Source organism: Rana temporaria, chromosome 3 (assembly GCF_905171775.1).
Source record: "Rana temporaria chromosome 3, aRanTem1.1, whole genome shotgun sequence".
Lineage (NCBI taxonomy): Eukaryota > Metazoa > Chordata > Amphibia > Anura > Ranidae > Rana > Rana temporaria.
In genome coordinates, this window is record NC_053491.1 from 465,538,642 (window position 1) to 465,555,228 (window position 16,587).

Here is a 16,587-nt window from a genome sequence, read left to right on the forward strand (position 1 = left end):
CTCGCGTAACTAGCTAATTTGCATAGACAACGGGGAAAACGACGATGCGACACCTAGCGGCGGGAAAAAAAATTGCATTTAAGATCTGACAGCGTAAACGCCTGTCAGATCTAAGGGATATCTATGCGTAACTGATTCTAAGAATCAGTCGCTTAGATACCCTGGGCCAGATTAGGACTTACGACGGCGCAAATGGCGTTGCGCCATCGTAACGCCTTTGAGAATCTGGCCCGATGACACTTGATGACCACCACTATGTACTAAATAGTTGGGGGGTCCAATAATTGTAGTTCTTCTTTAATTGCATAACACTTTTAATACTTTTTTTAGGTCCGTTACATGAGCCATGTCTGACCCGGACTTTATCGATTCCTCGTCTGAGCTCAATGATTTTGACCCCGCAGACCTGTTGCCTCTGATTCCATTAGATGTGGAGATTGGTGATGTGATCAGCACACATGATGATGATAATGATGGTAAGCCACTGGACCTGATGGAAGATTAACGTTAAAACTTTGTACCTGTGACGGACCCCCGTTACTCAAGATGAGTCTGTTCGCCGTAAATGCTTCCTCTGTCCGGTACCACGCGATCCAAGACCCCTTAGCTCTCCCATTCACTAGTCGTAGCTCAGTGTAGGGTAAAACATCAGACAGTTTATTAGAACCAGAATACAAGTCTTATATACAGTTAACCCCTTCAATACCGGGCTTTAAAACCCACCTCCATACCGGGCCTATTCTGGCACTCCTCTCCTACATGTACAAATCATCATTCTTTTGCTAGAAAATTACTCAGAACCCCCAAACATTATATATGTTTTTTTTAGCAGACACCCTAGAGAATAAAACGGCGGTCATTGCAACATTTTTTATCTTGCACGGTATTTGCGCAATAATTTTTTCAAACGCCTTTTTTTTGTAAAAAAAAATGATTTCATGAATTAAAAAATAACAAAACAGTAAAGTTAGCCCAATTTTGTTGTAAAATATGAAAGATGATGTTACGCCGAGTAAATAGATACCTAACATGTCACACTTTAAAATTGCGCACACTCATGGAATGGCGCCAAACTTTGTTACTTAAAAATCTCCATAGGCGACGCTTTGAAAATGTTTACAGGTTACATAGGAGGTCTAGTGCTAGAATTGTTGCACATGCTCTAACGCACGCGGCGACACCTCACATGTGTGGTTTGAACGACGTTTACATACGTGGGCGGGACTTACGTGTGTGTTCGCTTCTAAGCGTGAGCTCCCGGGGACAGGGGCGTTTTATTTTTATTTTTATTTTTATTTTTTACACTTTTTTTACATTTTTTTTTTCGATCGCTTTTATTCCTCTTACAAGGAATGTAAACATCCCTTGTAATAGGAATAGTGTGTGACAGGTCCTCTTTAAGGAGAGATGCGGGGTCAATAAGACCCCACCTCTCTCCTCCAGGCTGGAAAGAATGAGATTGTGAAAAAAAATTCACAGATCTCATTCTTACTAGCCGCAATTGCGGTTTGTTTACTTACGGGTACCCGGGCGTGACGTCATCACATCGCGCCCGGGCCTCCGACGGTCATAGAGACGGTCATAGAGATGACTGGTGACCATCTGGTCACCAGTCATCTCTATGCTGCACATCCGGCGGACGGCGATCATCTCTCTGGGCCCCCGATGGGACGGGAGAGCCCGGAGAAGCACCGGCGGGAGGGTGTAGATGTCCCCTCCCGCCGCCTATAAGAACGATCAAGCAGCGTAACCGCCGCTATGATCGATCTTACGGTGTGCAGGTTCGCCGCCGGAAGAAAATCATTCAGATATCCCCGCACAAAGTACAGGACGTCATATGACGTCCACCCGGGATAACAGATCCCCTTTTTGGACGTTATATGACGGCGTGCGGTTTTAAAGTGGTTAAAGAGGAGGTTCCTACCTCCTGCTCATATTACTCTAACAATACACCTGTAACCAGAAACATAAATTAACATGAGCTAAATAACTAATCCCTTAAAGCAGCCAATGTGACTCCCTAACTACAATACACATTATCACATACATATCAACACAGAACTCCTTCATACAATTGCAGGGTTAATTAGCACAAACAACAACAATGGGTGAAAGACTCTTAGAAGCTGTGGCAATCCATACTAGACTCATTTACTTTATAGCAGACTACAGACAGACAGGTGGCTGGAGTTGACATCAGCATCTCCTAACAGTATGTGTCCCAACATTATGAATCAGTCACTATCTCTAATATGGCATATACAGGGTTCCCAGAGTCTGTGTGTCTTAACCACTTAAGGACCGGACCAATATGCTGCCTAAAGACCCAAGGGGTTTTTACAGTTCGGGACTGCGTCGCTTTAACAGTCAATTGCCCGGTCGCGCGACGTGGCTCCCAAACAAAATTGGGGTCCTTTTTTCCCCACAAATAGAGCTTTCTTTTGGTGGTATTTGATCACCTCTGCGGTTTTTATTTTTTGCGCTATAAACAAAAATAGAGTGACAATTTTGAAAAAAATGCAATATTTTTTACTTTTTGCTATAAAAAATATCCCCCAAAAACATATATAAAAATGTTTTTTTTCCTCAGTTTAGGCCGATACGTATTGTTCTACCTATTTTTGGTAAAAAAAATCGCAATAATCGTTTATCGATTGGTTTGCGCAAAATTTATAGCATTTACAAAATAGGGGATAGTTTTATTGCATTTTTATTTTTTTTACTACTAATGGCGGCGATCAGCGATTTTTTTCGTGACTGCGACATTATGGCGGACACTTCGGCTAATTTTGACACATTTTTGGGACCATTGTCATTTTCACAGCAAAAAATGCATTTAAATTGCATTCTTTATTGTGAAAATGACAGTTGCAGTTTGGGAGTTAAACACAGGGGGCGCTGTAACATTTAGTGTTCACTTTGTGTGTGTTTACAACTGTAGGGGGGTGTGGCTGTAGGACTGACATCATCGATCGAGTCTCCCTAATAAAAGGGATCACTCGATCGATGCGCCGCCACAGTGAAGCACGGGGAAGCCTTGTTTACATACGGCTCTCCCCGTTCTTCAGCTCCGGGGAGCGATCGCGACGGGGCGGCTATAAACGAATAGCCGCGCCGTCGTCCCGGATCCCTCCCCTTCTCCACACCAGGGAGAAAGCCTCGCATTACTGTGTGGAGTTACAGACAGAAGAACAGGAAATGAGGATTTCTCAGAAGAAATAAGGACATTTAAAAGCAAAATGGAAGGATGAGGTAAGTGAAGGAGGACTGCACTAAGGTAAAGGAAGATATTTAGGGATTTTTTTTTTTACCCCTTTAAGGAGATACGGACCTGAATCCAAAGTAACACCACCTCAGGGGTCCCCAGGCACACAGCTCACAAAGAGCACCATTCCCCCAAATGCCAGGGCCCATGATCGCAAGGCAAGAGGATAGCATTCAGTCCTCTCCAAAAGCCTCTGTCCCGGGTAGGTCTGTCACTGTACCCATTAGTGTGGTGCCCTTACTGCTTTTTACAAAGATGGACTTTTCCCCCCTTGGGGGATCTCTGGTACATGTGAGCAGCCTCACCAAACAAGTCAGCTTGATCAATGAGAGGGTCTTTTACAATACTGAATATTATGAATAGAAGATCTTTCTCCTCCTATGCATTGTGCCCAGATTTTTATTGTTTTCTGGGTTAGGGATGCACCGATATATCCGTGGCCGATACATATCGGCCGAAAACAGCTGTTTTGGCGACATGCCGAAACAGCTTTAAAATTGCCGATATGGGCATCGGGTGCCAGTAAAAAAAATGGTCGCTGGCCTGTCACGACTCCGTCCTCTGCACGAGCCAACGAGTGTCACTGCCTCTTGGGTCCTCCTGACTCGATCGGCTATTCAAAAATGGCGCCAGTTGGTGCCATTACGTATCTGCTTATGCGCCGCCCGGCTGAGCGGATACGAACTTTCCTGAGCCCGGCCGGCTTCGGGAAAACTCGTATCCGCTCGGCGCATAAGTAGATACGTAATGGTGCCACCCGGCGCCATTTTTGAATAGCCGATCGAGTCAGGAGGACTCAGGAGGGACACTTTGGCAGTGACACTCGTTGGCTTGTGCAGTGCACTCGCCATAGGCAGAGGACGGAGCAGTGAAAGTCCAGTCCAGCAGAGCCCAGCACAGCACAGAGCCCAGCCATGTCCAGCACAGAGCCCAGCCATGTCCAGCACAGAGCCCAGCCATGTCCAGCACAGAGCCCAGCCATGTCCAGCACAGAGCCCAGCCATGTCCAGCACAGCACAGCCATGTCCAGCACAGAGCCCAGCCATGTCCAGCACAGAGCCCAGCCATGTCCAGCACAGAGCCCAGCCATGTCCAGCACAGAGCCCAGCCATGTCCAGCACAGAGCCCAGCCATGTCCAGCACAGAGCCCAGCCATGTCCAGCACAGAGCCCAGCCATGTCCAGCACAGCACAGCCATGTCCAGCACAGCACAGCCTTGTCCAGCACAGCCCAGCTTTAAGGTAATAAAGAAGCTGGTGGTGGCAGTAGGTGATGGTGGCAGGAGGTGGTGGGGTAATGAGGTGATGGTGGAAGAAGGTAATGGTGGCACCGTGGCAGGAGGTGGGTGAGGTAATGCTGGCAGGAGGTGGTGGGGCAGGAGGTGATGGTGGCAAGAGCCGATTGTGGCAGGAGGTGGGGGTGGTGGGTGCAGGAGGTGGTGGCGAGAGCAGGAGGTGATGGCGGCAAGAGCTGGCAGGAGGTGATGGTGGTGGGGGCAGGAGGTGATGGTGGCAGGAGGTGGGGGTGTTGTTTTAACATACAATTATTTAAAAAAAGAAAAGTCATTTTCAGTTTCGGCCTGCCATTTTATTTTTTATTTCGGTTTCGTTTCGGTTCTGAAATTTCCATTTCGGTGCCCCTCTAATCTGGGTGTTACTATTGGGTAGATTTTTCCAGATTTTCCTTCAGAACTGTAAGACCCCTTTCACACTGACACGTTTTTGCAGGCGGTATAGCGCCTAAATACCAACGGGAAAAATGCTGCCCTGCAGCTGCCTGAAGGCTTTCACACTGGAGCGGTGCACTAGCAGGACCGCTTCAAAAGTCCTGCTAACCGCATCTTTAGGGCGGTGAAGGAGCGGGGTGTTTACTGCTCCTCCACCCCTCTTTCCCATTGAAAGCAATGGGAAACCGCGCTAATACCGCCGGCATTGCGGGCAGTATTAACCCTTTTCCGGTCGCTAACGGGGGTTAAAACGGCACCGCTAGCGGCCAAATATCGTGGTAAAAACAACGGTATAGCGGAGCTAAAAATAGCGCCGATATACCGCCAGCACACCTCTTGCGCCCAATGTGAAAGGGGCTTAAGTGAGGAAAATCTCTCCAAAACAAACACGTTGTTGGGGCTTTACAAATCCTATATATGGCAATATAATGGTGGATTCTTTTTGTTTTCTACAGAAGACACAAGACATGACAAGTCTCCGTCACCGGTCGTGGTGGAGGAACATCTGGATTTGGTAAGGAAAAGCTGATTGGCGTGAATGTGTGTTGTAGCAAAGGGACTGTAACAGGCCATACGTGTCTTGAGCAAAACAGAAATATATCACAAAAAATTCCATATTTAATATGCAGATGTTTAAAAAGACACAATAGTAACCACATCTACAGCGCCTTGAAAAAGTATTCATACCCCTTGAAATTTCCAACATTTTGTCATGTTACAATCAAAAACAAAACTGTATTTTATGTGATAGACCAACACAAAGTGGCACATAATTGTGAAGTGGAAGGAAAATTATAAATGGTTTTCAATATTTTTTTTTACAAATAAATATGTGAAAGGTGTGGGGGTACATTTGTATTCAGCCCCCCGGAGTCAATACTTTGTAGAACCTCCTTTCACTGCAATTACAGCTGTCAGGCCTTGTACTCACGATCAAACATGTCCGATGAAACCGGTCCGCGGACCGTTTTCATCGGACATGTCTGCCCGGGGACTGCCCGGGGACTTCTGTTCGATGGCCGTACACACCATCGAACAGAGGTCCGCGCGTAAACAATACGCGGGGCGTGTCCGCGGTGTCGCCGCGTCGATGACGCGGTGTCGCCGCGGCAATGACGCGGCGACGTGGGCGGCCTGCCTTTAAAAGGCTTCCACGCATGCGTCGAAGTCATTCGACGCATGCGAGGGATGGCGGGCGGCAGAACATGTACGGTAGGTCTGTACAGACGACTGTACATGTCCGGGCGGACAGGTTTCCAAACCTGTCCGATCTGCCCGAAAATGGTCGGATCGGGCCTACACACGGCCAAACATGTTTGCTGAAACTGGTCCGCGGACCAGTTTCAGCAGACATGTTTGGTCGTGAGTACGGGGCCTCAGTCTGATGTATGGGGGGGCTCTCTGGGAACCCTGATGTATGGGGGGGAGGCTCTCTGGGGATCCTGATGTATGGGGGGAGGCTCTCTGGGGACCCTGATGTATGGGGGGGCTCTCTGGGGACCCTGATGTATGGGGGGGGGGCTCTCTGGGGACCCTGATGTATGGGGGGGCTCTCTGGGGAACCTGATGTATGGGGGGGAGGCTCTCTGGGGACCCTGATGTATGGGGGGGGAGGCTCTCTGGGGACCCTGATGTATGGGGGGAGGCTCTCTGGGGACCCTGATGTATGGGGGGGAGGCTCTCTGGGGACCCTGATGTATGGGGGGGAGGCTCTCTGGGGACCCCGATGTATGGGGGAGGCTCTCTGGGGACCCCAATGTATGGGGGGAGGCTCTCTGGGGACCCTGATGTATGGGGGGAGGCTCTCTGGGGACCCTGATGTATGGGGGGGAGGCTCTCTGGGGACCCTGATGTATGGGGGGAGGCTCTCTGCGGACCCCGATGTATGGGGGAGGCTCTCTGGGGACCCCGATGTATGGGGGGAGAGACTGGGGACCCTGATGTATGGGGGGGGGGCTCTATGGGAGCATTCGTCTGTGTCGGGAACGAGTGCGACAAAGGCAAGAGCATTCTTGTTGGGCAGTGTATTAGTGCTTGAACAAACACACTTAGACCGAATTTTAATGGTTCAAAGAATGTCAGGCAAAATGGTCGGCCCTCATGCATGTTCACTTCATCAAAATTGCGTGACTTTCTGCCTGAAAACGCTATGCTCAGGTGTGAATGGGACCTTAGTGCCAACTCATCAGTGCCCATCAGTGCCGCCTCATCAGTGCCCATCAGTGAAGGGGAAAACAACATTTTATGACATAAACTAAGAAAAACTTTTTTTTTTTAAATTTGTCTTTTTTAGTTTGTTTAGCAAAAAATAAAAACCGCAGATGTGATCAAATACCACCAAAAGAAAGCTCTATTTGTGGGATGAAAATTATACAAATGTAGTTTGGGTACAGTGTTGCATGACCGCGCAATTGTCATTCAAAGTGCGACAGTGGTGAAAGCTGAATATTGTCCTGGGCAGGAAGGGGCAAAAGTGCCCGGTATTAAAGTGGTTAATAAACAGTTGTGCTAATATAGTCTGAAAAAATAAATGGGAGTAGCACCATTTTATTCTCCCATTTCTCTGCTTTCCGAAAGGATATTTAGTTGGGGGGTTTGGGGGGGTTAACAAAGCTTCAGGCCTAAAATGTGTGTAAAATTGGAAAAATGGCTCTGGCAGTAAAAATACATAAAGGACAACTTGTACCCAAGGCTGCACCCTGTACACACTGGGGTAGATTCAAGAAGCAATTGCACCTGTGTAACCATAGGTTACACAGCGCAATTGCTTACTTGCCCCGGCGTAACGAGTGCTCCTGATTCAGGAACCTCGTTACGCCGACTGCAGCCTAAGATCTGCGCGGCATAAGGCTCTTATGCCCGCATATCTTAGGCTGCATTCTTGCGGTGGCCGCTAGGTGGCGTTCCCGTTGTGCTCAGTGTATAGTATGCAAATTGCATACTAACACCGATTCACAGCGTTGCGCGAGCCCTGCGTACGCAATTTACGTCGTTTACGTACGGGGGTTTTCGCGCAAGGCTGCCCCTGCTATTAGCAGGGGCAGCCCATGTTACGTATACCCGTCGTTCCCGCGTCGCGAAATTTGAATTTTACGTAGTTTGCGTAAGTGAATCGTGAATGGCGCTGGACGCCATTCACGTTCACTTTGAAGCAAATGACGTCCTTGCGACGTAATTTGCCGCAATGCACGTCGGGAAAGTTTCCCGACGGAGCATGCGCTCTACGATCGGCGCGGGAATGCGCCTAATTTAAATGATTCCTGCCCCCTACGGGATCATTTAAATTGCGTGCTCTTGCGCCGGGCATTTTGCCGGTGCGCCCGCGCAATTAACGGAGCTTTTACTCCGTGAATCAAGGGCAGCGGAGCAAATTTGCGGGGGCGCAGGGCAAAAACTTTGCCCTGCGCCTCCGTAAATAATGCGCAATTCTACCTGAATCCGGGCCACTGTATGTACTTTCACCTTCCACACAGAATGCAGGTTTTCATGTCGTCATACTACACTTACATCGAATAGCACTGGTTCTAGCAGATGGATGATTTCACTTCAAACCGGACACCCCCTTTAAGAGTTCAAAAATCTTCAAAATCCTTAAAATTTCAACATCCGTCTATGTGCATAATTCTTCAAATATTGTCATGTAGAGATAATCTGTATATATATTACTTCAAATGTTCTCAGCGCAGTCAGAGGCAGAGAATTCATCATCTGTTTGTATAATAGAGCAAGGAACATTCTCATAGAGGACAGAGAGCCGAGCGGAATATTCCACCGACAAAGACTGCTGTACTAAGCATTTGTCAGGACAAGCAGGGACAGCGTGAGCGCAGAAATAAGAAAATCAACTATTTCCTCATCCGCAGAGATACCAAGATAATAAAGGAGCTGGAATGCTGATGGGTGGAGTTGGACAGATAGAGAGAGAGAGAGATAGAGGGATCGATAGATAGAGATAGAGGGATCGATAGATAGAGATAGATACATAGAGATAGAGGGATCGATAGATAGAGATAGATACATAGAGATAGAGGGATCGATAGATAGATAGAGATAGAGGGATCGATAGATACATAGAGATAGAGGGATTGATAGATAGAGATAGAGGGATCGATAGAGATAGAGGGATCGATAGATAGAGATATAGAGATAGAGGGATCGATAGATAGAGATAGATACATAGAGATAGAGGGATCGATAGATAGAGATAGATACATAGAGATAGAGGGATCGATAGATAGAGGGATCGATAGATAGAGATAGATACATAGAGATAGAGGGATCGATAGATAGAGATAGAGGGATCGATAGATAGAGATAGATACATAGAGATAGAGGGATCGATAGATAGAGATAGATAGAGATAGAGGGATCGATAGAGATAGAGGGATCGATAGATAGAGATAGAGGGATCGATAGAGATAGAGGGATCGATAGATAGAGATAGAGGGATCGATAGAGATAGAGGGATCGATAGATAGATACATAGAGATAGAGGGATCGATAGATAGAGATAGATACATAGAGATAGAGGGATCGATAGATAGAGATAGATACATAGAGATAGAGGGATCGATAGATAGAGATAGAGGGATCGATAGAGATAGAGGGATCGATAGATAGAGATAGAGGGATCGATAGAGATAGAGGGATCGATAGATAGATACATAGAGATAGAGGGATCGATAGATAGAGATAGATACATAGAGATAGAGGGATCGATAGATAGAGATAGAGGGATCGATAGAGATAGAGGGATCGATAGATAGAGATAGAGGGATCGATAGAGATAGAGGGATCGATAGATAGAGATAGAGGGATCGATAGAGATAGAGGGATCGATAGATAGATACATAGAGATAGAGGGATCGATAGATAGAGATAGATACATAGAGATAGAGGGATCGATAGATAGAGGGATCGATAGATAGAGATAGATACATAGAGATAGAGGGATCGATAGATAGAGATAGAGGGATCGATAGAGATAGAGGGATCGATAGATAGATACATAGAGATAGAGGGATCGATAGATAGAGATAGATACATAGAGATAGAGGGATCGATAGATAGAGGGATCGATAGATAGAGATAGATACATAGAGATAGAGGGATCGATAGATAGAGATAGAGGGATCGATAGAGATAGATAGATAGAGATAGAGGGAACGATAGATAGAGATAGAGGGATCGATAGATAGAGATAGAGGGATCGATAGATAGAGATAGATACATAGAGATAGAGGGATCGATAGATAGAGATAGATACATAGAGATAAAGGGATCGATCGATAGAGATAGATACATAGGGATAGAAGGATCGATAGATAGAGATAGAGGGATCGATAGATAGATATAGATACATAGAGATAGAGGGATCGATAGATAGATACATAGAGATAGAGGGATCGGTCGATAGAGATAGATACATAGGGATAGAAGGATCGATAGATAGAGATAGAGGGATCGATAGATAGATATAGATACATAGAGATAGAGGGATCGATAGATAGAGATAGAAGGATCGATAGATAGAGATAGATACATATAGATATAGGGATCGATAAAGATAGATACATAGGGATAGAAGGATCGATAGATAGAGATAGAGGGATCGATAGATAGAGATGTATAGATAGAGATAGCTAGAGATTGATACATAGATAGAGATAGATAGAGATAGCTAGAGTGATGGATACATAGATAGAGATAGATAGAGGGATGAATAGATAGATAGAGGGATGGATAGATAGAGATAGATAGATAGATAGATAGAGGAATGGATAGATAGAGGGATGGATAGATAGAGATAGATAGATAGATAGATAGAGGAATGGATAGATAGAGGAATGGATAGATAGAGATAGATAGATAGATAGAGGGATGGATAGATAGATAGATAGATAGAGCCAGCGGCTCTGATAGGCTTTCCGAGTACAGCCCAGAGGCTGTAGTCGGCTTCTGAATGCTTATCTAAGGGACGCACGGGGGGTGCGTTCCTTGGATAAGACTGACAGGCGTCTCAGCCAATCAGATTCACTGATTAACCTGATTGGCTGAAGCGTCATCAAGGGCGGGAGAAGACATCGAGGGACGTGGAAGGAGGATGGCTGACCCCCAGAAAGGTGGGGGGTGCCGGGCTGGGGAGGGGCATTTTACAGGGCACAGTGGCGACAATGGGCACAGTGGCGACAATTAAAGGGCACAGTGGCGACAATGGGCACAGTGGCGACAATTAAAGGGCACAGTGGCATCAATGGGCACAGTGGCGACAATGGGCACAGTGGCTACAATTAAAGGGCACAGTGGCATCAATGGGCACAGTGGCGACAATGGGCACAGTGGCGACAATTAAAGGGCACAGTTGCATCAATTGGCACAGTGGTGACAATTAAAGGGCACAGTGGTGACAATTAAAGGGCACAGTGGCGACAATTGGCACAGTGGTGACAATTAAAGGGCACAGTGGTGACAATTAAAGGGCACAGTGGCGAAAATTGATGGCACAGTGGCTGCGTTTGATGGCATGGCACAGTGCTGACAATTGATGGCACAGTGGCTGTGTTTGATGGCATGGCACAGTGACTGTGTTTGATGGCATGGCACAGTGACTGCGTTTGATGGCATGGCACAGTGGTGACAATTGATGGCACAGTGGCTGCGTTTGATGGCATGGCACAGTGACTGCATTTGATGGCATGGCACAGTGGTGACAATTGATGGCACAGTGGCTGCGTTTGATGGCATGGCACAGTGGTGACAATTGATGGCACAGTGGCTGCGTTTGATGGCATGGCACAGTGACTGCATTTGATGGCATGGCACAGTGGTGACAATTGATGGCACAGTGGCTGCGTTTGATGGCATGGCACAGTGACTGCATTTGATGGCATGGCACAGTGGTGACAATTGATGGCACAGTGGCTGCGTTTGATGGCATGGCACAGTGGTGACAATTGATGGCACAGTGGCTGCGTTTGATGGCATGGCACAGTGGTGACAATTGATGGCACAGTGGCTGAATTTGATGGGCACAGTGGCTGCATTTGATGGGCACAGTGGCTGCATTTGATGGGCACAGTGAGGCTGCAATTGTTTTTTTTTTTCGTTTGCGCCCCCCAAGAATGTTGAGCACCAGCCGCCACTGCAATTGAAAACCATTTATAATTTTCCTTCCACTTCACAATTATGTGACACTTTGTGTTGGTCTATCACATAAAATCCCAATAAAATACATTTACGTTTTTTGGTTGTAACATGACAAAAACATGGAAAATTTCAAGGGGTATGAATACTTTTTCCAGGCACTGTATATAGATAGATAGATCTGATAAAAAAAGATAGATTGGTAATTAGTTAGAGATGGATAGATAGACAAATGGATTGATAGATAGCTAGAGAGATAGATAGACAAATGGATTGATAGATAGCTAGAGAGATAGATAGACAAATGGATTGATATATGTATAGATTGATTGATAATTAAGTTAAGGTTGAGATAGATAGACTGATAATTAGGTAGAGATAGATGGATAGATAATTAGATAGATGTAGATAGATACATTGATAGATATAAAGAAAGACTGATTGATAATTAGATATAGATGGATAGATAGATAGACAAATGGATTGATATATGGATAGAACAATAGATAATTGGGTTAAGGTTGAGATAGATAGATTGATATTAAGAAAGACTGATTGATAATTAGGTAGATAGATAGATAGATAGATAGATAGATAGATAGATTTGATAAAAAGGTAGACTAGTAATTTGTTAGAAAAGGATAGATAGACAAATGGATTGATATATGGCTAGACCTTTTGATAATTGGGTTAAGGTTGAGATAGATAGATAGATAGATAGATAGATAGATAGATAGATAGATAGATAGATAGATAGATAGATAGATAGACTGGTAATTAGTTAGAGATAGATGGATAGATAATTGGATAGATGTAGATCGATAAATTATTAGATAGATAGATTAATTGATAGAAAGAAAAACTGATTGATAATTAGGCAGAGAGAGAGAGAGATAGATATACAGGGCCAGATTCACAGAGCGAGTACGCCGGTGTATCTACTGATACGCCGGCGTACTTTCAAATTTCCCGCGTCGTATCTTTGGTTTGAATCCTCAAACCAAGATACGACGGCATCTGGGTTAGATCCGACAGGTGTACGTCCTCGTACGCCTTCGGATCGTAGATGCAATACTTCGGCGTCCGCTGGGTGGCGTTCACGTCGTTTTCAGCGTCGGGTATGCAAATTAGCTATTTCCGACGATCCACGAACTTCCGCGCGGCCGTCGCATTCTTTTACGTCGTCTCTAGTCGGCTTTTTCCGGCGTATAGTTAAAGCTGGTGTTTTGCGGCGTATAGTTAGATTTGCCATGTTAAGTATGGCCGTCGTTCCCGCGTTTAATTTGAATTTTTTTTGCTTAATTTGTCCGTGAATCGGGATGGACGTAATTCACGTCTATGTTAAAAAAAATGACGTCCTAGCAACGTCATTTAGCGCAATGCACGGCGGGAAATTTCGGGACGGCGCATGCGCAGTTCATTCGGCGCGGGGACGCGCTTCATTTAAATGAAACATGCCACCTAATCGGCGATTTGAATTCCGCCGCCAGAGATAGACTACGCCGCCGTAACTTACGGCGCTAAATCTTCCTGGATTCGACTTAGAGCCAGGTAAGATACAGCGGCGTAGCGTATCTCTGATACGCTGCGCCTGGGCATTTCTATGTGAATCTGGCCCATCGATTTTGGATAGATAGACAAATGGTTTGATATACTGATAGAACAATTGATAATTGGGTTAAGGTAGAAATAGATGGATAGATAAATTGATTTATAGAAAGAAAGACTGATTGATAATTAGGTAGAGATAGATAGATAGATAGATTTCATGAAAAGATAGACAGATAGATATGTTTGATAAAAAGATAGAGGTAGATAGATAGATAGATAGATAGATAGATAGATAGATAGATAGATAGATAGATAGATAGATAGATAGTCAGATAGATAGACTGGTAATTAGGTAGAGAAAGATAATTGGATAGATACATTTTTAGATAGATAGATAGATAGATAGATAGATAGCTAGATAGATAGATAGATAGATAGATAGATAGATAGATAGATAGATAGTAAGAAAGAACGATTGATAATTAGGTAGAGATAGATGGATAGACAAATGGTTTGATTTATGGATAGAACTATTGATAATTGGGTTAAGGTTGAAATAGATGGATGGATAGATAGATAGATAGATAGATAGATAGATAGATAGATAGATAGATAGATAGATAGATAGATAGATAGATAGATAGATAAATTGATTGATAGAAAGACGATTGATAATTAGGTAGAGATAGATAGATTTGATAAAAAGATAGATAGATAGATAGATAGATAGATAGATAGATAGAAATGTTCGATAAAAAGATAGACCGATTGATAATTAGGTAGAGATAGATAATTGGATAGATCAATTATTAGATGGATAAATTGATTGATAGAAAGAAAGACCGATTGATAATTAGGTAGAAAGATAAAGAGATTATATAAAAAGATAGATAAATAGAAAGATAGACTGGTAATTAGAGATAGATAGATAGATAGATAGATAGATAGATAGATAGATAGATAGATAGATAGATAGATAGACAATTAAGAAGATGTAGATAGATTGGACAGATGGGTAAAGGATACAGACAGACCATGTGACCGGTGACGGTGCGGTATGTACAGAGCCGTGTCGCGGTGTTGGCGCTCTGCGCAGGACGTGTCAGCGATTGCTGACGCAGAGTTTGTTCTGGGCTGCGAGGTCGGGGGAGGGGGAATATTGCGCTCAGCATCTGGCTCGTGTTTTCCTCGGTGCAGAACAGATGTTGGCAACATGAAATCATTAGTCTGCAAATGTTCTCGCCTGGAGGCACCGGAGACAATTCTACACAGCGAATCTCCCATCAGCCCCCTCTGTGTGCCCATCATCTCTCCGTATCATCTCCTCGCTGTGCCTGGAGCCTCACACACCTCTCATCACTTGGCACCATCATACCAACCCTTCTCCAATATCCCAGAACACCACATTACCACCGCCATGGCACATCACTCCATATGGGTCCTGTACTGTATACTTCTTCCTATCACCCACAGCCAGTCACATCAGTCTCTGTACCAGAGGAGCTTACACTCTAATGTCCCCCCCCCCCCACAGTCACACACTATTATTATTATACATTTATATAGCTCTGACATATACCGCAGCAGCGTACAGAGAATAACGCCACGTACACACAATCGGAGTTTCCGACAACAAATGTTTAAGAGCTGGTTCTCAATTTTCTCTTCTGTTCATGGACGGACACAGCATCCTTTGACAGTAGGGTTATATCCGCTTCCTACTGTCAAAGGATGCTGTGTCCGTCCATGAACTCAGAGAAATGGATTTTGAGTACAAAAATCCTATTTTTTCCGACAACAAAAGTTCTTGTCGGAAATTCTGATCGTGTGTAGGCAATTCCGACGCACAAAAATCCTACGCATGAACCAATTCGACGCATGCTCGGAATCATTAGACGTAATTTTTCGCGGCTCATTGTAGTGTTGTACGTCACCGCGTTCTTGATGTTCGGAATTTCCGACAACATTTGTGTGACCGTGTGTATGCAACACAAGTTTGAGCCAACACGGTTTTGTTGTCGGAATGTCTGATCGCGTGTACGCGGCATAACTCTTCCCGAAAGAAGAATTGTCCTTAACCCCTTAACGCCCGCCGCACGACTATTTACGTCCACAGAATGGCATGTACAGGCAGAAGTACGTATATAGCGGGTGGGGGGTCTGATCGGGACCCCCTCCGCTGCGTTTCCCTCGGGTCGCGATCCGGGACGACGGCGCGGCTATTCGTTTATAGCCGCTCCGTTGCGATCGCTCCCCGGAGCTGAAGAACGGGGAGAGCCGTATGTAAACACGGCTTCCCCGTGCTTCACTGTGGCGGCGCATCGATCGAGTGATCCTTTTTATAAGGGAGACTCGATCGATGACGTCAGACCTACAGCCACACCCCCCTACAGTTGTAAACACACACTAGGTGAACCCTAACTCCTACAGCGCCCCCTGTGGTTAACTCCCAAACTGCAACTGTCATTTTCACAATAAACAATGCAATTTAAATGCATTTTTTGCTGTGAAAATGACAATGGTCCCAAAAATGTGTCAAAATTGTCCGAAGTGTCCGCCATAATGTCGCAGTCACGAAAAAAATCGCTGATCGCCGCCAATAGTAGAAAAAAAAAAAATTAATAAAAATGCAATAAAACTATCCCCTATTTTGTAAACGCTATAAATTTTGCGCAAACCAATCGATAAACGCTTATTGCGATTTTTTACCAAAAATAGGTAGAAGAATACGTATCGGCCTAAACTGAGGGAAAAAACATTTTTATATATGTTTTTGGGGGATATTTATTATAGCAAAAAGTAAAAAATATTGCATTTTTTTCAAAATTGTCGCTCTATTTTTGTTTATAGCGCAAAAAATAAAAACCGCAGAGGTGATCAAATACCACCAAAAGAAAGCTCT

The 16,587-nt window shown here is 44.8% G+C and overlaps 1 protein-coding gene across 1 annotated transcript in view; it reads left to right on the forward strand.

The window, feature by feature from the left end:
* Positions 1-335: 335 nt before the first annotated feature.
* DNAH2 (dynein axonemal heavy chain 2) overlaps positions 336-16,587 on the forward strand; it is a 402,999-nt gene continuing 386,747 nt past the window's right edge. Inside the window, exons 1-2 of the mRNA XM_040346833.1 lie at positions 336-476; positions 5,447-5,505. Of these exons, the coding sequence (XP_040202767.1) occupies positions 347-476; positions 5,447-5,505 (189 nt within the window). The 5' untranslated portion in view covers positions 336-346. The remainder of the gene's footprint in view (positions 477-5,446; positions 5,506-16,587) is intronic.